The 24,730-nt window shown below is 37.9% G+C and overlaps 1 protein-coding gene across 1 annotated transcript in view; it reads left to right on the top strand.

Moving 5' to 3' along the window:
- The first annotated feature begins 6,669 nt into the window (after window positions 1-6,669).
- Window positions 6,670-24,730, top strand: part of GOLGB1 (golgin B1) — a 76,981-nt gene continuing 58,920 nt past the window's right edge. Inside the window, exons 1-6 of the mRNA XM_052636731.1 lie at window positions 6,670-6,767; window positions 18,053-18,147; window positions 19,339-19,491; window positions 19,690-19,842; window positions 20,941-21,069; window positions 23,870-23,989. Coding sequence (XP_052492691.1) covers window positions 18,055-18,147; window positions 19,339-19,491; window positions 19,690-19,842; window positions 20,941-21,069; window positions 23,870-23,989 — 648 coding nt within the window. The 5' untranslated portion in view covers window positions 6,670-6,767; window positions 18,053-18,054. The remainder of the gene's footprint in view (window positions 6,768-18,052; window positions 18,148-19,338; window positions 19,492-19,689; window positions 19,843-20,940; window positions 21,070-23,869; window positions 23,990-24,730) is intronic.

Below are 24,730 nucleotides of genomic sequence, written 5' to 3'. Positions count from 1 at the left end.
GTCAGCTCTTCACATCAGGTGACCAAAGTATTGGAGTTTCAGCTTCAACATCAGTCCTTCCAATGAACACCCAGGACTGATCTCCTTTAGGATGGACTGATTGGATCTCCTTGCAGTCCAAGGGACTCTCAAGAGTCTTCTCCAACATCACAGTTCAAAAGCATCAATTCTTCAGCGCTCAGCTTTCTTTATACTCCACCTCTCACATCCATACATGACCACTGAAAAAACCATAGCCTTGACTAGATGGACCTTTGTTGACAAAGTAAGGTCCTGCTTTTGAATATGCTATCTAGGCTGGTCATAACTTTCCTTCCAAGGAGTAAGCATCTTTTAATTTCATGGCTGCAATCACCATCTGCAGTGACTTTGAAGCCCAGAAAAATAAAGTCAGCCACTGTTTTCACTGTTTCCCCATCTATTTGCCAGGAAGTGATGGGACCGGATGCCATGATCTTAGTTTTCTTAATGTTGAGCTTTAAGCCAACTTTTTCACTCTCCTTTTTCACTTTCATCAAGAGGCTCTTGAGTTCTTCACTTTCTGCCATAAGAGTGGTGTCATCTGCATATCTGAGGTTACTGATATTTCTCCTGGCAATCTTGATTCCAGATTGTGCTTCTTCCAGCCCAGCGTTTCTCATCATGTACTCTGCATAGAAGTTAAATAAGCAGGGTGACAATATACAGCCTTGACATACTCCTTTTCCTATTTGGAACCAGTCTGTTGTTCCATGTCCAGTTCTAACTGTTGCTTCCTGACCTGCATATAGGTTTCTCAAGAGGCAGGTCAGGTGGTCTGGTATTCCCATCTCTTTCAGAATTTTCCAGTTTATTGTGATCCACACAGTCAAAAGGCATTGGCATAGTGAATAAAGCAGAAATAGATGTTTTTCTGGAACTCTCTTGCTTTTTCGATGATGCAGCAGATGTTGGCAATTTGATCTCTGGTTCCTCTGCCTTTTCTAAAATCAGCTTGAACATCTGGAAGTTGAAGGTTCACATATTGCTGAAGCCTGGCTTGGAGAATTTTAAGCATCATTTTACTAGCATGTGAGATGAGTGCATATATAACTATTTATCTATTAGAAAAGACATAGAGTTTCTCTTTTTCTGGAGAACCCCAATCCTGAGTCCTAACTAATATTTAAGTATATTAGGCAGTCCTGAAACCTAAAGGTTTAAGCACTCTTGATCTAACATAATCATTGCAGCATTAGTCTTTAGCAGTTGGTCCCTTCCCTAGTCTATTTGAGAATGCAAGGATATGCTATTCATAGACCCATCACCAAATCATCCCGCCTTGCCTCTTTTCAGTAACCTAATTATACTATTACTGCTACTGCTAAATAATAAACATTTATTGTGTGATATATGCCTGACTCTGGTATTTTATAATCATTATCTCATTTATTCCTTACAACAACCCTACAAGATAGGAACATTTATAATTTTCATTTTATAGATGTGAAAACTGAAGCTGTGAGACATTGACTAATTTGCCCAAGTTTAAAGCCAGGTCTAATCAATTCTAAAATGAACCCCTTATTCATTTCAGTTAATCATTTCCTTACTCACTCACTCTTTTGGTACTTGAGATTTTTGTAGATATTTAATTAGTTGTGTGAAAATGTCCCATTTGTTTTACAGAACACTTCTTAAGAGTTGGGATGGTGCTCTATAATTTTTTTAGTCCCTTCACTATTACTGCAATATGTTTAGTTGCTTAGTAGTGTTTGACTCTTTGCAACCCCCTGGAGTGCAGCCCACCAGGCTTCTCTGTCCGTGGGATTCTCCTGGCAGGAACACTGGATTGGGTAGCCATTCCCTTCTCCAGGGGATCTTCCTGACCCAGTAATTGAACTGGGGTCTTCTGCATTGCACTAGGATTCTTTATCAGCTGAGATACCAAAGAAGCCCATTTTATATATATTATTGCAATACTTATGCACTTTGAGGTGTTCGATTAATCATTAAAGACTGAGTTCTCAGTACTTGACAAAGTGTCTATTATATCAGAGATTTTAAACTAACATACTAGTGAATACCTATAAGCATCTATGATGTAAAAAGTCCTGCGCTAGATGCAGAAGGCAGATACAGTTTCTGCTAATGGAGCTTATGTTCCAAAAGAAGAGATAAACATTTAACAAAGAAATGATTTAATGTGTGATGACTATTATTTTGCAGGAAATAATGTGTACCCGAGAGTCACTTAATCTGGGAGACGGTGAGAAGAAGCCACTCAAAGAAGTGAAATAAAGAATGGACTGAGCAGCTCAAGGAGTAAAAGAAGAGTGTTTCATGGAGAGAGAATGAAAAAATACTATATTTATTCAACCAATGTATTATGAAGAAGGTACTTGGTAATTTTTTTTCGAGTGTGGATTTGGCTAGCACACATGAAAAAGTGGTCTTGCCCTTCATTAGAGACCAAGAAATTTTAAGTGCTTTGACTTTCATGTAATACACTAAAAAAAAAAAAAAAAAAAAAAAAGGCAGAATAGAAAGATTAAGTAAATCAAGTTAAAAAATATGAAAGGAATAAACTGGCTGCATAGAATGCCCATATGGCACGCAGAAGACAAGAAAGTGGAGGCGAGGTCCTAGATGGCTATCTCTAGAATATGCAACCCTCCACACTACACAAGTGTAAAGAAGTCACATAGCTTGATGGGAAAGAGTCTCCCAGGGAGCGGAGACTCAACACGTGTCCCTTCAGGAGTCCTATTAAGGTGTCTTATTCCTGGATCTATAAATTATGCAGCCAAATCTTTCATTCATATTAACCAGTCTTTCTTATGTCTGTCAACTCAATTAAAATGTAAGGAAAGGAAATGAGCTTGGTAATCTTGAAGGCTGAGATGAATAAAGCAGGAGAGAAAGGCTAGGACTGCACTTACTTCAGGAATCAGAAGACAGGTTGTTAACTGCTGGTTATATAAAACCTATTAATAACTTAGTTTTGACTCTTGGTTGAATATACTTTCCTAAACAGCATGCTTAGAACTCTAAAGTAGTAAATGCAGAAAATATCTTAACTGTTAAATAAAGCTTCTAATAAAGATTAAGAAGAGTTCATTGAGCAGGACACACCTAGGACAATTTAAAGATGTATAGGAGGTCTATAGACTTTCTCACAATATCTGCTCTAAATGCAAATTATCAAATTTATTATATCAGTGATGGTGAAGTGACTTTGTTCATCTTGGTGATGTTCTTAACTAGGAATATTGATTAAGGTAGGCTTTAGTGATACAGTCCTTGAAAGTACCTATGAAGCATATCAGAGATGTCCTTTTGATGTGTAACTTGAGTTCTAGTGGCCTCTTTGTGCCAGTATATTCTCATCAAATACAGTTGTCTCCTGAAGGACTTTTAGAGTACTCTCCAAAAGAGGGGCCTGCCACATTCCCTAAGATACATGATAAGAACATTCTTCAAATTGAAGGGCTAGAAAAGTCTCCATCACATAGCTTGCTTAAAGGCCTGAGATTTATTCTTAGATTCCAAGTGAAAAAATAAACCACATCATTTCCTGACACATGGTTGGTGCTTAGTAAGTATTTGTTGAATCAGTGAAGAATGAGAGGAATTTTCTGAATGATTAAGAATTTTCTCTTTGATTTCAGATTCCTTACGCTCTTGGCTGTAAGTGCCTCATGATAAGAAAGTCACCATTGCTCCTCATACAACTTCTTCATATATTGGAAATGCTCAGTAACAATTCATACAGAAACAGTAGCTGAGTTCCTATGGCATAAATGTTTTTTCTCCTCTACAAAATGCCATGGAGCAGCTCCCAGAAAGACCATGCCTGGGAGACAATTCTTGTCACCTCCCAGGCAAGGAAGCCTGGCCTCTTCAGCTCTCCTCTTCTCCTATGTGCTAGGGCCACTGCTTGGCCCTGCCCCTCTTTGGGCAAAGTTGCTGCTTGAGGATGCTCAAAAAGAACTGAAAGATAGTATCAAAACAGGAGCATAACTTGGCAAGTATCTGTATCCCTCAGGCATTTCTGATGCCTCTGAGAAGCCTGTACCAGAACATCCACTCTGCACTTAAAACCCTCTCAAGAAACACTCTGCCATCCTTGTTCCCCATCCCAAAGTTCATCCAGTAGGAGGTAAGGAGACACCTGCAGCTTCACAGATAGAAGAGGCCTTCAGATCCCAACCTCTTCCATCCTCAAAGATAGAACTATCTATAGGGACTCAGGAAGAGCAAAAACTGGAGCGAAATACACATCAAGGGGGCTGCTGTACCTTCCAAGTTTCAAGGAGACAAGAAGCTGAAAGAAAAGTCATCAGGCCTGGACTCAGTTTTCCTAAAGTCAGGTTGGTCTCTCTATGGGTCTAGTGCCTAATCAGGAGTGCCAACATTCCCAGGAGGAAAAGTTCAAGAAAGTTCAAAAAAGAACAAAAGTTCCAATTCCTGTAGACAGCCTCCTCTGACATCAGATCTAGGAGTTAATTAACATGAAGGATGACTACCAACACCAACATGGAGACAAATGGCCTGAAGTCTAGCCGACGTCATATTGGCCTCCTTGGGACACCAGAGCAAGGCCCAAGTAGTTCACAGAGCAGTGGTCCCTCTGGTTTCATCATAGGTGGGACACCAGTTCCCATCTGCTGTGGCTCCATTCTGTAGGTAGCCCCTAGTCAAGAGATGGGCACCGAAGTATGCACAGGTATCTCTGCACTTCCAGAGGAACACCCCTGCCTCATTACTTCTAAGAACCAGGGGTTTCAGAAGAACAATGTTTTCTTAAACTTTCAGTACTGGATATTTGGTACATTCTGGATCCTTTTGGGATTTTTGCTGATGTAGAGGAATATAGCCTACCTATAAAGATCCAGACGTCTGCAGGCAAGTATACACAGATACTTTCATACAAAACCCAGATCTCATAATTTAGGCTTCTTCGTCCCCTCTGGAATCTTAATCCCTAAGGATTTTATTTGATGACTGTATTTAAATATAACTCACAGAGACCAGATACTTGAGAGGTCTGCAAATTATCAGGGAGAAATTTCAGCTGTTGATAGAGTCAGCTGGGTGCCTTAACCCTGAACAGCTGCAGTTGATAATCAGCAACATTCCCCTGTTAACTGACCTCAAATAAAATCTCTGGGAGAGCCTGCAGAATAAGCCCTGCAAGCCCTGGCTCACGTTGGCCCTGGAAGGGCTGCCCTCTATGTTCCAAGTTTCAAGAAGTACAGGAGAAAAGAAAAGCATGCCTTGTCTCGGTTTTTCTAAAGCTGCAATCCCTTAAACCCACTATACCCCTTCTCTGCTTATTTTTCCCTAGGCATTTTGCCATCTACCATATTAAGGTTGATCCTTGAACAGTGTGGGAATTATGGGTTCAGACCCTCTGCAGTCCTAAACCCCAGAATAAATCACAGTTGGTTCTCCCTATACCTGTTTCTTCGTTACAGGTGGTTCTGTATTCACAGGTTGAACCAACCACAGGCCAAACAGTGTAATATTTATTTTTTTTAAAAAATTAGTGTATAAGTGTATATAGTATATAAGTGCAACACACACCTGTGTTGTTGAAGGGCCAACTGTTTTTCTCTCTCTTCGCTAAATTATTTTCAAAAGGGCAGGAACTTTTCTTTCTTGACTGCAGCTATATGTACAGGCCCAAGAAAAGTACACAGTAATTACAGGCGATTACAATTTTAGATGGGTAGCGAGCAGAGGCCTTACTGAACCTCAAAGGGTTATGTAAGGATTAGGGTGAGGATGCATACGGTGGGCTCAGTGCCTGGTACACATTAAGACTCAACAATTCAAATAATACTCATCGTCAAGACAGTGCCTGAAATCACAGGAACTGGCTACTTCCCCTCCTTCCTTGGGGGCTCAAGGAGAGAATGCATGTTTCCTGCGCTGTTACCGGAGCGCGTCATTGACTCCTGTTCCAGGAACCGAACCCTCAGCCTCTGCTAAGAGCCAATTTAAGCTCCACTTCTTAAAAGGCATTTCCTAGTATTCACCGTTCTCTCTCTCCCTCACGTCCTTAGAAACACCTCTGATCGTTTCATACAGACGCCAGGTTCTAGCCCGAGTTTCATTAGTAAGTCACTGTTTGTCTTTGGGCGAGTCACTTTAACTTGATTCTCATTTTTCATCAGTAAAGGGAAAAGGTCATATTAGACAACCTACTTTCCGGCTGTAATATTTTATGACCCCACGAGCAAAACTCACATCCCCATTCCCTTCTCACGTCTCATTCAACAATCCTCATGGCAGCTGATTCCCGCTGTGCAGTGTCTCTGCAAAAGCCCAAGCCGTAATCTAAGTCAGGCACGGTCAACCTCGTGCAGGAATTAGAAGAAATCGGCCGACCCATCTCACTTTGGAAACACCTGACCCTAAACAGAACGCCCGCCCTCTCGGCATTTCCGGCTCTTCCACAGATTTTCTTCCGGAACACTTGCTCGCGTCTCACTCCGCCCTTGCTCCGCTCTTCAGAGACCATTGGCTGTTTCTTTGAGGAAGCGGAGCGTTTCCCGACATCGATTGGTCTCTTGCATTGTTGATGGGTTAGTTACAAACAAGGCGTGCCTGGTCTCCCTGGTAACGTCCTGCCGACCGTCCTGATTGGTCCATATCCTAATCCTATCTTCCGTCCCAACTGCGAGTGGCTGAGTCCCTTGGCGGGGCGCGGCGGTGGTAGGTGTCGCATACGGGATTTCTGAGCTGACGTGGCTTAAATTTGGGAGGGGGCAGCTGGAGCCTCCGGCGACAGCCTCTTCCAGGTGAGTGGGGGACATTCCCCAACTCTTCGCCTTCTTGAGTCTTGTAACGGTCACCCCCGCCACAGGCCCCGCGGGGCTGCTGAAGCAGCTACACTCCGTCCTCTCCCCGTCCCGCCTCTCCTGATTCAGCCCAGGATCTGGCCCTTCTATCCGCCTCCCTTCACCTACCAGGCCTAGTTGTAATCGTCCACACGCCGGCTGGCCCCGCCGGATGGCTTCGGGGTCGCGCTATGCGGCCTCTAGACACATATCCACTGTCTGTCCCCTGCCCAGGAAGTTTCTCCTCCGGGAGCGGTGGAGAAAGGCGTTCCGGACAGTCCTCTCCTCACGGCCTTGTTCCCTGAGCGGCCTTCGCAGGCTGACCTGCGTACGCAGCAGCCAGCGTCGGGGAGAACCTGCCGGGGCCCTTGCGCTCCGGCCCTAAACAAACTTAGAGTCGGGAAGGGGAGGCGGGACCCAAACAAATCGAAAGTCTTGAGGGCAGAAATCGCAGAAACGTTGGGAATAATAATGCCGAAGAGGGCCTATAGAACGATCCCGCTAATGAGTTGCTGGAGAGATTCAGAGAAGGGGACTAATCGTGCGATCCCATCAACACTAAAATCCCAGGAATCAGAGGTGGGCAGGCTGTAAGAGGAAAGGGAATCCTGAAGAGAGCTGGGGTGTGGGGGGGGGGGGGGGGGGAGGGGGGGCTTGATCTTGATTTGGTGGTGTGGATTGTGTTTATTCTGCATAACAGGAGTGACGTGTAGGAGTGTGAAAGGGAGGATAAGCCGCTGGACAACTGAGGAATTTTTGTCTGACTTAAAGAGTTCCAGTTGGTCTGTAGGGAGAAGACAATTTAAGAGGGCCAGAGATATTTAAAAATCACTGGATAAGTACTTTCACTTTTGGAAATAGTTGGAAGTTTTCTGAGCTTTTAAAGAAAGAATCTCAATATATACACACTGCTATTTTTTAAAATGGATACCCACCAAGGATCTACTGTATTATAGCACAGGGAACTCTGTTTAATGTTACGTTGCAGCCTGGATGGGAGAGGGGTTTGGGGGAGAATGGATACGTATATATGTATAGGTAAGTCCCTCTCCCCACACTTGAAACTGTCACATTATTAATCAGGTATATTCCAATAGAAAATGAAAAGTTTAAAAAAAAAAGAATCTCACAGTTCTGAACAAGCTGGCAGTGAAGAGCTCCATACAGATAGTCTGGAGGTCTTTTCAAAAGAATGAAGGAATTAAATTGAGATGGTCAGAATTATTATGAATGGTCAAATCAGGAAATGTTCTTTGGGGAAGTGACAGGATATGATCATGGATTGATACTGGAAAAAACTGAAGAGAATTCAAAAACTTCAGACATCGTACACTGTTACACAGCTTTTAATTTTTATCCTTTGACCATGAAAGGATCATTTATGCTTTCCTCTTAACTGTGTTAAATTTGTTGGACTATGTCAGTAGTTTCCAAACATTTTTGACTGTTTGCTCTATCAGTAAAACATTTGAGCAACCATCCTCTAAATACTATATACTTAATTATAAATAGTATACTAATAGCACTGTAAATATATTATTTATAAACTATACAAAAACATATTAAAAAGGATGAAAAATTCCTCCTCATTTTCTGGGACACTCCCAACCCAATCTAGAGATTACATAAAGGTGTTTCCTTACTTTTTGCAAAGTGTTTGCATCTCTGAGGACTTCCAGAAGGGGAGAATCCTTTTTCATTTTTTGAGGACCTCCATTCCTCTGGGATGCAGCCTTTCTTAAAGTTAATCATCTTTAGGATGCAATTCTTTTTTTTTTTCTTCTGTTTGAATCTTAAAAGTGTCTTTCTTTCCCCTTTGTACTAGTGGATTAATTAAAGAGATGCTGATTTTATTCTTGTTGATAAAAAATAATTCATAAACTTCTCTAGCTTAACAACTATTAGAAATAAGTTATTTGGGACACATCTCCCCACTGATCATTACATACCGGCCTATTGTTAGGAACCACTATTTGAAAGGATGTTAGGATCTGTAATACTCCGTTTTTAATTAAGGTAATATAAAATCAGCAATACGTGCTTTTGGTAAAAGTAAATTCACTACAAAAGGATATCAAAACAAAGATCTCTTTCTTTGCTATATACTGATCCTTTTCCCCATTCTCTACTTCCCAGAAGTATGCACTGTAAATAATTTCTTTATTGTTAAGAAATTTTCTAATCATATTCAAGCACATTTGTATTAAACATCTCTCTCCTTTTCTCTCTCACACAAGTTGAATAATAATGTAACTGTTATTTTACACTATTTTTTTCCTATCTTAATACTAAAAGGCTGTTCTGTTAAAAGGCTGTTCAGCTTTGCCTTGTAGAAATATCAAAATATATTTAGCCTGTCCCCTACTGATGGACATGGAGATTGTTTTCAGTCATTAGCCATCCCAAATACCACTGTAGTGAATAGCATGTACATATATCCTTTGTGCCCTTGCATGAGCCTATCTGTGGTATAAATAATATGGAATTCTCTGGGGCCCTACCACTCAGTCATTTCACTTTACTACTGTTGGGGAAAAAAAAAAGTGGTTATGTAACCATAAGTATATATAAGCATATGAGTGCCCTCATGCCTCCAAGCCCTATTTTCAGCCCCAGTAAAGAAGATTGGGTGATGAGTTTGCTCAGAAAATAGATTATCATCTGTTTCTCTACCAGTCAAGAAGCTTTGTCGAGCTATGTGACTGGGAAAATTAGCCTGCCTATGCCTTAGTTTATTCACATTAATACTGGGGATATCCAAAGAACCTCCTTGGAGTTGTTTTAATAATAAAATAAGTAAAATGATGAGGATAATTATAAGTAAAGTGATTAGAGTAATACTTAGTGCATAGTACTGTGTATATAGATTATAGTACTACCATTTCTAAATTTCTTGAATGAAAACTAGTTTTTTATATCATGAAAAATAGTTTTTCATTTTCTAATTCTAAAATTGTATCATAATATTGCATATGATTTTCCCAGCTATATAGCACCATTCCTATTAGTTTCTCAAACTGGTTGAGGATCACTTAGCATTAAGGAAAACTACTGAGGGGCAATTAAACATGCATTGAATAAGTTTGAGGAGTGACCAGGAACTATAACCATTTTCTGTGTTGTTGTTTCAGTGGGAAAATGTGACTAAATTCCAGAGCAAATGGTGTGTATGCATGTAGTCACAGACGTATAGTCACTGTCTTCAGTTTATTTTCCCATGCATTTTGTACTGGATTCTCTGTGGTTAGGGACATACCGTATATTTCTTTTTATATTTTTGTGATTCTTAGCATAATACTCCACACGGAGTGGATATTTTTAAAATTATTATTAGCAGTGAAGACTGAGAAAAGAAGACTCCTTGGATTCTAAATGCCACCTCAACACAAAAGTGTTGAGATCCTGTGGCAGAGTTTGTAGAAGGTGTGGCCAGCACTGACTTTGACAGATTGTTTTATTTGCCTGAATGTTTTATTGAACTACAGCCTTGGCATAAAGCTTTTTATTTTATTCTTTTCCCAGGTTACTATTTGTGATTTTGGTGCTTTATATAATAACAGCAAGAGCGCCGATTGTGCCGTAGTCACAGATATTCCTCAAATGAATTTATTACTATATATTTCCTCCTTTACTAATTTTTATATGTGCATTTACCAATTTCTATCCCACAGTGAGCCTATCAGAGGCAGAGATCCATCTTTCTTCATTTAACTTAAGCATGGCTACTTGTGGCTCTCTTGCCCTCAAGTCCCCAACCTCTGAGCTGCCTAAAGCACTTAACTGTAGGTGCCCAGGATGGCCTTCATTTTACACTGCTATGAATTCCTTTAATGTCACCAGCTATAGAAATCATTCTTGCATCATAGAGTCATAATACTGGGCATTAGGATGCTCCTTGTTAATCTTATTCATTTTAAGATGTGGAAACTGGCAAGTGACTTACCAGTATAATATAATGTTGTGCTGGAGGCAGGACTGAAAGCTCAGTGCCTGGCTCCCAATTTTTCGCTCTTCCCACTGTGCCATCTACTCAGGACCTCTCAGGATTGTTGAATCAGTCTTTGAGAAATTCCTTTTACTTTGGCCTGAAGCAATTCTCCCCTGATACTGATCTTTCCCTTCAGATATAAAAATTTTTAAACAGTTGTGAGTGAATACATTTTCCATTGAATGAGCATTTATCTTATTCAGTAATGCTTGTTTAGTTGAGGGATCTTTAAAAAGTTTTAGTTTCTCTGAGTGTCAGTTTTTTCATCTATAAAAGATGAGGATGATGATAATATCTATTTTGCAGATTTAATGATTGGGAAAAAATGTATATAGAGTGTTTGATACAGATGTTCAGTAATTGTTACCGTTAATATTATCATTATCCTATGTTCATCTGTATGTGTTGTTCATGTGCAATAATTCGTAGGATGCTGACCCTTCTAGACATCCAAATCTCATATGTTGTAATGGTGGATTGGGGGCAGTGTTAGCTTTGAGAAATATTCACGATTTAAATTTTATATTTGGAAAATGAAAAAATTCATATTTTCACAGTAGAAAATACATGTCAATCACATTCTGCGTGGCTAATGATGATATGTAAAAAATTTGATCTAGGCATACCATCCTGGGTTTTTTTCAGTTTCTGTTGAAGAACCAAGCCCTTTTCCCCACAGTCTGGGAACTGCACTTTCATGGAGCAGTTCAGCGTATTCCTCTGTCCTCTGCATTTCTTGGAAATTGGCAGCTGGATCCAGAGAGTTTACCAGACTGAGATTCAATCCCTTTGGGAAGTCTATAGGTGGTGGTGTGTTCTTTCATCAAATGGCACATGATGTCTGGTTTTGCTCTTCTTTGAGACTAGCAGCTCTCCATGTTCAATGTCTAGATCCATGGATTCATTAGAGTTGCAAAATATTAGACTAGATACTCCAGTTCTACCATTGTTTTCATTTGTTACCTGGAGTAACTTTATAAGTAGAGATGTGTCCCCTCATCTACTATTTGCTTCCTAAGTGGTAAAGTCCAAATAGAAAAGACAAGAAAATCCTTGTACTTAACCTAGTTTTCACAATTCTTAGTTCAGATGATGACCAGTTTATTATTATGAACTTGTGGATTTTAATATTTTGGTGGATTTAAATATCTTTTGCAATTTAATTCATATTCTTATTAGAAACTCAGTTGTTCCTTTGTGCTGTGGGAACTTCTTCAGTTTGTTTCTTGGGCCCCTTTAACATGACTCTACATTAGTCTTTGATAGTTTCCTTGCTGTTTTGTGTGATAAGATGTTTCAAGCTCATTTTGTGCCATTTCCTGCTTCAGAACTGAAATCAGTCATTTTCTCTAAGAAGACCTCCTATTTTATTTTTAAAGTTACTTCTGTCTTTCTTTTTTTTTTAAATGGGAAATAGTGTTTTAAGACTCCAGTCTAGGCACTAGAGATATTTATTGCTTTTCAGTTTGTCATTGTTTTTTCAATGGACAGAGCTAGGAAAATATATTTACTAAGGTGAAATACCCTGTAGGTTCATAGTAACACTTTTGCTTGAAATTCAAGATTAGTTTTTACTTGGGGATTCTTAATTTTTTTTGTATTATATGTTTGTCTCCTTTTTCCATAATGAGTATATAATAGAATTACTATGCCCATAATTACTTTAAGTCCACAGGAAGCATATAATAGTCAAGGAATAATAATACTGATAATGATCACCACCAATTTTGATTTTTAAAAATTTTATTGTTTCTTTTACATATGCTATTCATGTTCTCCCCAATTTTTAAAATTGGAGGCCTATATGTTCTCAGAGCATAGAATCATTAAATACTATTCTCTTTCCATCCTGGCCTTAGTTCTATGAGTAAGGTATTTAGTGCTTATCACCAGTCCTTATGATGATGTTTCTTTAGTCATTTTGGTTGTCTTAAGCTCTCTCTCTTAACAGATGCCTTAGGAAAGGCTCCTGGGAAATTTTATCATGAATTTTCTTGCAAGTTCATAACATTCTGTCTGTGCTCCTTACATATGCAGGTCATTTTTGCTAAAAATAAAACCTTTAACTCACCTTTTCTTTCCTTAAATATCTCAAATCTGTAACTCCATTTTTTTTTCTGACAAAAATATTACTGTTGAAAAGTCTGAGAGTCTTTTTGTTGTTGCTGTTGGCTTATAAGTTACATGATATTTCAGCCTAAATCTCAAAGGATTTTAAAAAATTTTACTAGAATGTCTTGCCGGTCGTTTTGGGTTGATATTCTCAGGTACCTGATGGCTTCTTTCAATATGTTACTTCAAATCTTTAAAAAATTTTTAAATAAGTGCTCTTGGACTTTGTTTTTGTGTGTGTGTGTTCGGTACCTTTGCTTTGGTTTTCTTTTTCAGGGAATCCTATTATCCTCCTTGCCTACCTTCAGTATTTATCACTTCTCTTGATTCCTTCTTTGCTATTTATTTATTTGAATTTTTTAAAGAAACAAGTTATTAGGAATAATTTTAAATTCATCATAGAAAGTATACAAAGATAATTCAGAGTTCACTGTCCCCCTCACACAGTAGTCTCTAATGTTAACACATTACATTCATAAAAGGCAATTGTCAAAACTAGAAAACCAACACCGGTGCACTACTATTAACTAAACTCCACACTTTGGATTTCACTCCTTTCTCCATTGATGTTCATGGCTGCTGACTGATCAGAGTGGTAGTTGCTGAAAGTTAGAATGGTTGTGGCAATTTTTAAAAAATAAGGCAGCAATGAACTTTGCTGTATCGATTAATTCTCCTTTCATGAACAAATTCTCTGTAGCATGCAGTGCTGTTTGACAGCATTTTACACACCGTAGAATTTCTTTGAAAACCCTGCCACTACTTTATCAACTGAGTTTATGTAATACTCTAAATTGTTGTAGTTTCAACAGTCTTCATAGTTTGTTCACCGTAGTAGATTCCATCTCATGAAACCACTTTCTTTGCTCATCTAGAAGCAGCAACTCCTCATCTGTAAAAGATTTATCTTGAGATTGCAGCGATTCAGTCACATTTTCAGCCTCTACTTTTAGTTCTATTGATAGTTCTCTTACTATTTCCATCACAGTTGCACTTACTTCTTCCACAAAAATCTTGAGCCCCTTAAAGGTCATAAGTGGAGGTTGGACTTGACTTCTCCCAAACTCATGTTAGTGTTTGTGAAAATGAGACAAGACAAGGTCATTAATCACAGACCAGTGACTAGGGAGGTAAGGCTTAATTTATAAGATTCGGCCTTATAAATTCTTTGGGCCTCAGCTCCCTTCCCTGGAGATAACAGTATTATTTTCTTCATGGTATAGAGAGAACATCTTCCATATGAGTTTTTTAGCTCTTCCTTTTAGGAAGAAAAGGGGAGATCAGCACACTCTACCTGTACCTGCTGTTTTCCAGCTGTCTTTAGCTCAAAAAAAATCCTTATGCGAAGTGGCATATTTTGGAATGAGTGGCACATTCTGCTACCCTTTGGTTCCCCCTTCTTCCTTGGATGACTGTGAATCTTGTGGCTTGGATATTTTTTCTATATCCATGTTTACTCTGGAGTTTGTGGGAAACTGTGTCTCATTATTTGTTGCTTGTTTGTTTTGGTAAAGACTGTCTATGGGTTTTTAAAATTTTGTTATCTAGTTGTTTTGTCTATTTTTATATGGGAATTTAGGAAGATCCAAAAGTTATGCTGTCTGCTACTGTCATCTTCTCAGGGTCCCATCAGTTGGTTGTATTTTTTTTTTTTTTGCTATTATTCTTAACAGAGTCTGAAAAATCTGAAGATAAAGTGATTATGTTTGGTAAGTTAGGTTCTATTATGACTCTTTGATTAGTACAAATTTCTGTGCCTAATAAAGACTCTTTAGTTATAGTGTTCATTTCTATCAATAATGGTTCCTACAGAAAATTGAATCACTAGAGTTGAAGGTTTAGAGTCTGTGTCCTGGTGAGTTTTGTTTGTTTTCTTAACAACTGTATTTATGAGTCTCATAACTTGATGAGTGATTATTATGTTCCTTCAGTTCAGTCACTCAGTTGTGTCTGACTCTTTGTGATCTCATGGACCTCAGCACGCCAGGCCTCCCTGTCCATCAGCAACTCCGGGAATTTACTCAAACTCATGTCCACAGAGTCGGTGATGCCATCCAACTATGTCATCTTCTGTTGTCCACTTCTCCTTCTGCCTTCAATCTTTCCCAGCATCAGGGTCTTTCAGATGAATCAGTTCTTTGTATCAGGTGGCCAAAGTATTGGAGTTTCAGCTTCAGCATCAGTCCTTCCAATGAATATTCAGAACTGATTTCCTTTAGAATGGACTGGTTGGATCTCCTTGCAGTCCAAGGGACTCTTAAGATTCATCTCCAACACTACAGTTCAAAAGCATCAATTCTTTGGCCCTCAGCTTTTTATAGTCCAACTCTCACATCCATACATGACTACTGGAAAAACCATAGCTTTGACTAGATGGATCTTTGTTGACAGAGTAATATCTCTGCTTTTGAATATGCTGTCTAGGTTGGCTATAGCTTTCCTTCCAAGGGGCAAGTGTCTTTTAATTCCATGGCTGCAGTCACCATCTGCAGTGATTTTGGAGCCCAAGAGAATAAAGTCTCTCACTGTTTGCATTGTTTCCCAATCTATTTGCCATGAAGTGATGGGACCATGATCTTAGTTTTCTCAATGTTGCCTTTAAGCCAACATTTTCACTCTCCTGTTTCACTTTCATCAAGAGGCTCTGTAGTTCTTCTTTGCTTTCTGCCGTAAGGGTGGTGTTATCTGCATATCTGACGTTATTGATGTTTCTCCCAGCAGTCTTGATTCCAGCTTGTGCTTTATCCAGCCCCGCATTTTGCATGATGTACTCTGCATAGACGTTAAATAAGCAGGGTGACAATATACACCCTTGAGGTACTCCTTTCCTGATTTAGAGCCAGTCTGTTGCTCCATGTCCAGTTCTAACTGTTACTTCTTGACCTGCATATAGATTTCTCAGGAGGCAGGTTAGGTCTGGTATTCCCATCTCTAAGAATTTTCCACAGTTTGTTGTGATCCACACAAAGGCTTTGGCGTAGTCAATAAAGAAGTAGTAGATGTTTTTCTGGAGCTCTCATGTGTTTTCGATGATCCAGCAGATGTTGGCAATTTGATCTCTGGTTCCTCTGGCTTTTCTAAATCCAGCTTGAACATCTGGAAGTTCACAGTTCACATACTGTTGAAGCCTAGCTTGGAGAATTTTGACCATTACTTTGTAGTGTGTGAGATGAGTGCAATTGTGTGGTACTTTGAACATTCTTTGACATTGCCTTTCTTTGAGATAGGAATGAAAACTGACCTTTTCCAGTCCTGTGGCCACTGCTGAGTTTTCCAAATTTGCTGGCATATTGAGTGCATCACTTTCACAGCATCATCTTTGAGGATTTGAAATAGTTCAACTGGAATTCCATCACCTCCACTACTTTGTTCGTAGTGATGCTTTCTAAGGCCCACTTGACTTCTCCTTCCAGGATATATGCCTCTAGGTGGGTGATCACACCACCGTGGTTATCAGGGTCATGAAGATCTTTTTTGTATAGTTCTTCGGTGTATGCTTGTCACCTCTTCTTAATATTTTCTGCTTCTGTTAGGTCCATACCATTTCTGTCCTTTATTGTGCCCATCTTTGCATGAAATTATGTTCCTAAGCACTTGTATATGACTCTTACATTGCCATTTCACTAGTTAGTTATATATGGCCCTATGTTGCCCTCCTAGGTGTGATTCTCTCCGCCTTTCCTGTTGTACGCATCTTTTCAAGATGCCATATACTGCTTGTCTTAGTAACCTGTTATAGAAACAAAGAGCTCCCCTGATAGCTCAGCTGGTGAAGAATTGGCCTTCTATGCAGGAGATCCCGGTTCTATTCCTGGGTTGCGAAGATCCCCTGGAGAAGGGACAGTCTACCCTCTCCACTGTTGTTGGGCTTCCCTGGTGGCTCAGACGGTAAAGAATCTGCCTGCAATGTGGGAGACCTGGGTTCGAGACCTGGGTTTGGAAGATCTCAACCCACTCCAGTATTTCTGTCTGGAGAATCCCCATGGACAGAGGTGCCTGGCAGGCTATAGTCCATGGAGTCACAAAAAATTGGATATGACTGAGCGACTAAACACAGCATAGAAACAAATGTCTTGCCATTTCTTAATTGGGGACCGTGGCTGCCCTAAACACTATTAATACTCTAAGTGAAAGAAAATGATAGCAGTCTAGTTTTATTCAAGTGCCTGTTTTGTGCTATAGCTTTTACATTTCTGTTTCTTCTTGCTGAGGATTTTAAAACCCAAATAATATTTTGTTAGCATAAAATTTACCATAATTGTACATGATAATGCTATGCACGGTCCAGTTTATTTTTATTTTTCCTATCAGAACATTAATATTCTCACTTTTAAGGGCTTTATGGACTGGCGAGTGATACTGATCTAAATGAATGAATGATTAAATAAGGAAGAAAAGAGAAAGAGTATGTGTGGGGGGCTGGTTTTCAGGTTCTGTTTCTTCTTATGTGAGATTTGGTCGCTTGTTATCTTTCAAGGCCTAGTTCATCTATGTTGATGAATTTATAGGCATAGAGTTATTTATAGTTTTCCTTAGGTCAGTAGTAATGTTGCTTTCCTCTTTCATATCTGATGTTAATAATTTGTGTCTTCTCTCTTTTCTTGTTGTCAGCCTAACTGAGCTTTGTATATTTTATTCATTTCTTCAAAGAATCAACTTTTGGTTTTATTCATTTTCTCTATTTTTCTGTTTTCAGTTTTATTAATTTCTGCAGGTAAAAAGAAAAACATTTGTTGAACGATGAGGTGTATTTGACAAATTAGAAGTGGACAGTAGTCTGACAGGGGAAAGAATAGTTAGAATTCCATGTTTGCCCATGAAATTATGATTAAAGGAAACCTGTAACCATTAAAGATAACCTTTAGGTATATTATTTTGCACTAACAATTATGTATTTGTATTTCATTTAAAAAATATTAGTGATGGTGCTTAAAAATCTCTGTGTAGTTATCACTGAAAAGAACAGTGTTTTACTACACTGTACATACTCAGAAGCCTTTTTAAAGCCATCATCATGCTGTGTAGTCTAATATATATGTGTATATCACCTGCACAGTTTTCTTATTTCACTTCTAGATGATACAGTTACCATCATAGGAGAAACATGTGTCCATTTGACTGATTCTTATGTTTCCTTTTCTTGCAGAAATGCTGAGTCGACTGTCAGGATTAGCAAATGTTGTTTTACATGAATTATCAGGAGATGACACTGATGAGAATATGAGGGCTTCCTTAGAACCTGTGAGTAGCTCTGTTCTGTTTAAGCTGATGAGATGTATATTCCATGTTCTTCTGATGACAAGGATTTAAGATGAAAGAGAGTGAGCAGCCTCCCTTATGCTAGGTGGAAGAGAAGATTAAGAAAAATATTGAGGCTTTGTAAATGCTCCTTTTCCTGTAAGGTTGTAGCCTGTAATGCCCAGTAGTGGAAATCAAGTCCTAGATAAGATTAGAAAGAGTGTCTCCATTTGTCCCCCTGGGGCTTGCTTAGTACTAGATTGTTTTAGCTCAGGTGTGTTCTCTTGTTTCACAGGAAACCTCTGAAACAAGAAATGGAGCAACTCTCTGGTTTCAGACTGTTTGCCATTATAAACTCATCTAGCCCTTCTCTTATAGTTTGTATTGTAGTTTTTGAAGGTCACATAGGAATCAAAGAAAGTCCTTTCACTTTCTGAAAAGACAAGCAGTGTTTCCTGGTGGCTAAGAGAATTTTATTCAACTACTCTCTTAATTTTAAATTTTGGGCTCTTTCATTTAACGTTTATGTGATCTTTGCTTCCCTTTATTTTTCTCTTTGGTAAAATTAGTATGATAAGACCGTAAATGAGATAATGTTTGTAAATGGTTAACATTTGCAAAATAATATGTATTGCAATGGCTCTGATAATAATTATTGGATAATAATAATATTGGGTAATTATTATTGAAAAGATGTCTTTTTAAAATTTAAACCATTTAAAAAATTTTTATTTCCCCTGCCAGTTAAGTATGAGTATGTCTCTGTCCACTCCCACACAGCATTAAATGTGTTATAGTGTACATAAACTCACTTCACTCCCCCTCCCTACCCACCCTCCTCCTCCACCCTCAGCCATCCTCTACAGCCCCTCCTTTTTTGCAACTCTCATCCATTCCAAACAGCTCTTCTGATAAAACCCAAGCAACATCTCTGGAGGGTTTTCCCCAGCCTAAGGAATTCAGTCCCAGGGAATTATACCACTAGACTGCAAGATTTACATAAGCCAAGCCCCATTCTTGACACCTAAGGCCCCTTCTTTCCTCCAACCCATACTCTGCCCTTGAATCCCCATCTCCTTGGAAAGATTTCTTAAGTAAGGACAAGAGATAAGATGAAGTTGGAATGAAGAAACTCCTGTTGGGAAGTTTATACCTTTTCACTCATAAATTGGCAACTTTTTGTCTAAATACCAGGAATTACCCCAAGAATCTGACATGGAATTTAATGATAGAACCCAAGAGGATGTTCTGGAGCGCCTGGCTTACGTAGAGCAGTTGGTGGTGGAACTAAAAGAAATCATTAGACAGAAGGATGCTGAATTGCAGCAGAAGGATGAAGTTCTACAGGTACCATTGCCCTTTCTTGCCAAGCATTTGATAAAAGACAGACATGAGAGTAACTTCAGTTTTTCTCTTCACTTAGATTAATAGAGAATCTGATTTTCCTAATATCGTAAGATGATGCCTACTGAGAATAACTTTTGTTATATACTGGATAAGTGATGAATAAACATTTGTGTATTTGCCATCATTGTTCTCTGACAGGAAGAAAGAAAAGCTGCTGATAACAAAATAAAAAAGCTAAAACTTCATGCTAAGGCCAAATTAACTTCTTTGAATAAACACATAGAAGAGATGAAGGCACAAGGAGGGACTGTTCTGTCCACTGAACCTCAGTCAGAGGAGCAACTCTCCAAGGTATAGTAACTGGGTATAATATACACTTCCTCAGGAGCAAAAGCCTCTTGTTGTAGCAGATCTTCACTAATCACAAAAATTTATGAAGCTGAAGTAATAATAGCACTAAATGCTGTCCTTTTATTGAGTTCGTAGTCTAACTGGGCTATGGACCAAGCACAGAATAAAAGGCCAGCAAAAAACATGGAAGTTAAATATCAGTTGTAACCTACCCTTGCAGAGAATTAAAAAGGCTAGTAAGAAGAAGTAAATATTGAAGTGAGGCATTTAGCTTTTGAATCCTTGGTTAGAAGAGTAAACTAGATGATCTCTAAATTCTTTAGGCGTAACCCTTAGGTTGCTAGGACCCTGGTTAGTCTTTCCTTCCTGGGTCTAATGCTCAGAAGATATTACTTTTCCTGCATTGATAGATAGCCTTATTTAGCTCTCAAAGCTGATTTTAGAAGCTTCTCTTATTCTCAGACTGTTATGTGGAAGAAAGTGTAAAATTATTCTGTGTGGTTCCAGTAAGCAGAATAGATTCATTTTGGAGGGCGAGGAGTGGTGGTGAATTCATTTGGGAGGCAGAATCTGGTTCAGTCAAAAGAAGAGCTTTCGGAAAGAAAAAAAAAGACTGTTGAAAGATTTTAATTCCTCCCCTCCTTCTGTCTCTTTTATGATTTTTTGTCCTTTACTTAGCAGCTGTGTTTTCCTGAATTCTGCCCTCTAGTTCTTCAAGGAAGTGGGATTATGAGTTTTATGTTAAGTTTTTGTCCTGTATGGCACTGACTGATTTTGCCCTCAGACTAAAAACTGTAAAAATAGGAAATTTGGTGTCATTTCTCCCAGGTATCAGCTCCCTCTGGTGTCCTCCTGCTTCTGGTTGCTCTTCATCATTTTCAGATAGCTATTTGTCTATCTTGTCCAGTTTATAGTGAGGAAGGATGGGTCTTTCAGGAACTTCTTGGCCGTACGCAAACTCGAAAACTCTAAGATTGCTTGTTTGTTAGGTCAAGTGTTATTTTTTGCTCCCATTTATTGGATAATACTATAATCAAGGAGCTGTATAGGGCAAATTAGATTCTTTTAAATAAATAACTTTATTCCCTGCATTTTCAGCATGACAAGAGTTCTACAGAGGAAGAGATAGAAGTAGAAAAGATAAAACATAAACTCCAGGAGAAAGAGGAACTAATTACCAGTTTGCAAGCCCAACTTACCCAGGCACAGGCAAACCAAGCTACACAGGTAGGGGTGTAAGTTACCTCATAATCATTAAGTTAACAAATCACTAAAGCCCAATGGATTATTAGTCATATTAGACTATTAGTCAATAGTCATATAATATTTTTCTATGTCTCTATCAACTCCTTCCTTCCTTGTTCCCTTCCCTTTTCTTTCCTCTTATCTTTCCTTCTCCACTAAGTCTAGTAATTCTACTAGACTGTGCATTGGTGTTTATCATCCATAGTTGATATTTGTAGATAGCCAGATATCTTTTTCAATACATGGTTTCACACATTCTATTTCAGAAGAGTTTTCTTGAATCATATAGCTTGTAGTATTTGGTCTGTTTTCTTCTTTAGGGACTTCTATTACCCATATGTTTCACCTTTGATTATCTTCCATATTTGTTACTTTCAGTTCCTTTTTATCTCTTCATTTTCAAAAGTTTCTTCTTCTTTTTTTATTTCTTCTTTAAGGCATTCTATTTTGTGTTTATTTACTTTTGTAAATAAATTGTTTTGTGTTCAAAATAAACTGTTTTGTATTTTGTGTTCTTGTTTTGTGTTCTTTTCAGGACTCATTTTGATTCAAAAGAATCAGATTTTTCCTGAATTTTGTCACCTCATTTCTGAATTTTTCTAATTCTGATTTTAAAACTGTTCTTGTGTGTCTTATGTAATTTTCTTATTTTTAAAAATACCTTTTGAAATAGATTGCAGTTTTTACTTTGAGCTTGCCTATGGTATGCTTTTCTCACCTGCTTGGTTTTCTTCTTTTTTTTTTGCTTAATGATAACTTTGGATGGAATTTGACCTTGATCCTTTTATGTTTCTTATTTTTGTGTGAAATTAATTCTCCTAAACTTATTGAAGGAGGCCTGATTGAGGAAAATGTTTTTTATTTAACAGACTTCTCTTTTTTGTTATTTTTGTGTTGTGTTCAAAGATAAGGCAGGTAGATTTCTGAGTTTTCCTGGCCTTCCCCCTGCCCTTTACTCTGATCTATACCAACATTGCTTAATAGTAATATAATATGAGTCACATGTATTTTAGCAGCTATATTGTAAAAGATAAAGAAGAAACAGTAAAATTAATTTTAATAATTATTTCATTGAGCCCAGTATGTTAAAAATATACTTTTCAGATTAATATAAAAATTATTTTTATGTTAATTTACTTTTTTTTTCTGCACTAAGTCTGAAATTTAGTTTGTATTTTATATCTCAACTTGGATGCTAAATTTTCATTGGAAATACTTCATCTGTGTTTAGATTTCATAAAATTTCCAGTTGAGAAAATAGACTCATATGCTCAAATTGTTCCATTCATATTTAGAAACTTCCCTGTCACTGAACTGAGGGCCAAACATAATTTTCCTTTAATATTTGCATCCATACTTAGAAACTGGCTAATTATTTAGGATAGTTAATTTGAAAAAAATCAACTTTAAAGCAACATGTGTGAAAATGAAAGCACGTGTTCACAAAAGGAATTGTATATGCATGTGCATAGCAGCTTTACTTGTGAAACCAAAAGCTAGAAATAACATCTGTCAGCAGGAGAATATTTAAATACACAATGGGATACTATTTAGAAATAAAAGGAATGAGCTATGCATCAGTAATATACCTTTATTTTAAATTTAAAAGTATATCTCTACTTATTTTTGAACTAGAAAAATGATAAAAATAAATATTTATATTTTAATTAAGTATATTATGGTTTAATCATAATTATGATTTACATAGATGTCAACTATTATTCATACCTTCTTAAGTATTCAAATAAGCACATCACATAGGTGTATAGGAAAAAAGTCATTTAAATTGCATCAATCCATTGACACTGTCTGGATAGCTGATGTGTTTATTGTTAACACTAGGAGCAACATGCACACTTATTACGTGCACAGCGGTTCAGCAGTATATTGCATGATACAGCAGGTAAAGTGAAATATAATCATACAAAAACATAATTGTATTTAACGGAAAATAATTTATTCTTAAATTAATTAAAATGAACTAATATTAATAATTTAATTTCTCACTTACGTTAGGCATATTTCAAGCCCTTGATAGTCACATGTGGCTAGTCGATGATGAATTGTATAGCACATGTGAAGCCCTTCTTTGTCTTCTATTTCTGTTATCCCTATTCTGTTTAATTTCTATTTCACACCTGGAAGTTTCTTCTTGGTGCAGTTTGTATTTTGGGTGACAGTCCTAATGAGTTAGTTTTCAAACTTCAGGTAGGCCAGATTATTGTAGCCTTTTTGTCCTTTTTATTGTGGACCCCTTTACTCAGCCAGAATCAGAGAGTGGAAAAGCTTTGCCAACTCACGCTGTTGTACTAAGATTGGCCAACTGTGCTTCCCAGTAAGAATTTATTGACCGTTTGGGGGTTTTCCTGTTCTCAAGGCAATCAGATGTTGCTCTGTTGCTGCCTTCCTCCTGTTGCACAGACTCTGATACCAGAGTCTTCTGGTAGTTTGTCCCTACCTACGTGTATTTTAGCATTTGTAGTACTGCCTTCCTAATTTTACTGTAAATATTGTCCATGGGTTTTTGGTTTTTTTATCTAGTTGTACTGTCTGTTTCTGTGTGAGGATTCAAAGACATTGAAAAACTGCTGCCCTTGTTTTGGTTTCCCTCTGACAAGTAATTTTGGTAATTTTTTAAAAAACCACAGTTCATGCAATTCCCTTCAGTGTTAAATGGAAATTAGAAGGATATTGGTAGGTACTTAGGGCAAATGAAAAGGGAGGTCAGAGTTAAGAGTGCCAGTTCTTTTGCATAAATATTTGTTTCCTTCTATGTCTTCAGTCTTGTTCAACAGAGATGGAAGAATTTTTAGTGATGAAGAAGCAGCTCCAAGAGAAGGAGGAACTCGTTAGCACTTTGCAAACCCAGCTCAGCCAGACACAGGCAGAGCAAGCTGCTCAGGTAGGGTGGGAGGTACCTCAGATTCAGTAAAGAATCATGAAAGTTTAAGATTAGGGTGGGAGAGGGAGGGGGAATATGTATACTTATACTTGATTTGTATTGTTGTACAGCAGAAACAGAACAATTTTCTTCCAATTAAAAAAATAAAAACAGAAGCAATTTTCTTCCAATTAAAAAAATTTTTTAAACTTAAATAGAAAAAAATAAACAATGTAGCTCATGAGATATATGACAAAATGGAAAAAAAAAGCTTAGTATTATTACATGACAATTCAGTCTATTTTAAAAACTTTGGTAGGTGAAAGTATAGTAGCTAGAATGTTACAGTAGAAAGTAGAACGGTGTGGTAGAAGAAGAAATTAGAAGTATTATTTACCTTGATGAATACACCATAGCTTAATTTATGGCTATTTCTTAAGGCCCAGAAACTTGGTTTTAACAGTATGCAAAGATTCAGTCTTTTAGAAAGGAATGAGCTTATGCTGAGTTCCAAAGAGACTGTTAGATAAACCAAAAGAAATACAAATGACTAAGTCCATTCTTCATAGTAAAATCTTAATGAGAAGTTAAATTATAATCAAAGTATTAGTGCTTATGTAATGAGAAGGTGGTACAAGTTATGAGGTTCAATGTTAAAAGGCACCAGTACGTGACTTTCTTCTTTATAGTTGTTTCTGCTATAACCAGAAATTATTCTGCTACCAGGACCAGTAGTTATTTTCTGCTACTGTTTGAACTGCC

Source organism: Budorcas taxicolor, chromosome 1 (genome assembly GCF_023091745.1).
Source record: "Budorcas taxicolor isolate Tak-1 chromosome 1, Takin1.1, whole genome shotgun sequence".
Classification (NCBI taxonomy): Eukaryota; Metazoa; Chordata; class Mammalia; order Artiodactyla; family Bovidae; genus Budorcas; species Budorcas taxicolor.
The sequence above is the reverse complement of the archived record's forward strand: the minus strand, read 5'-3'. Positions and strand labels throughout refer to the sequence as shown.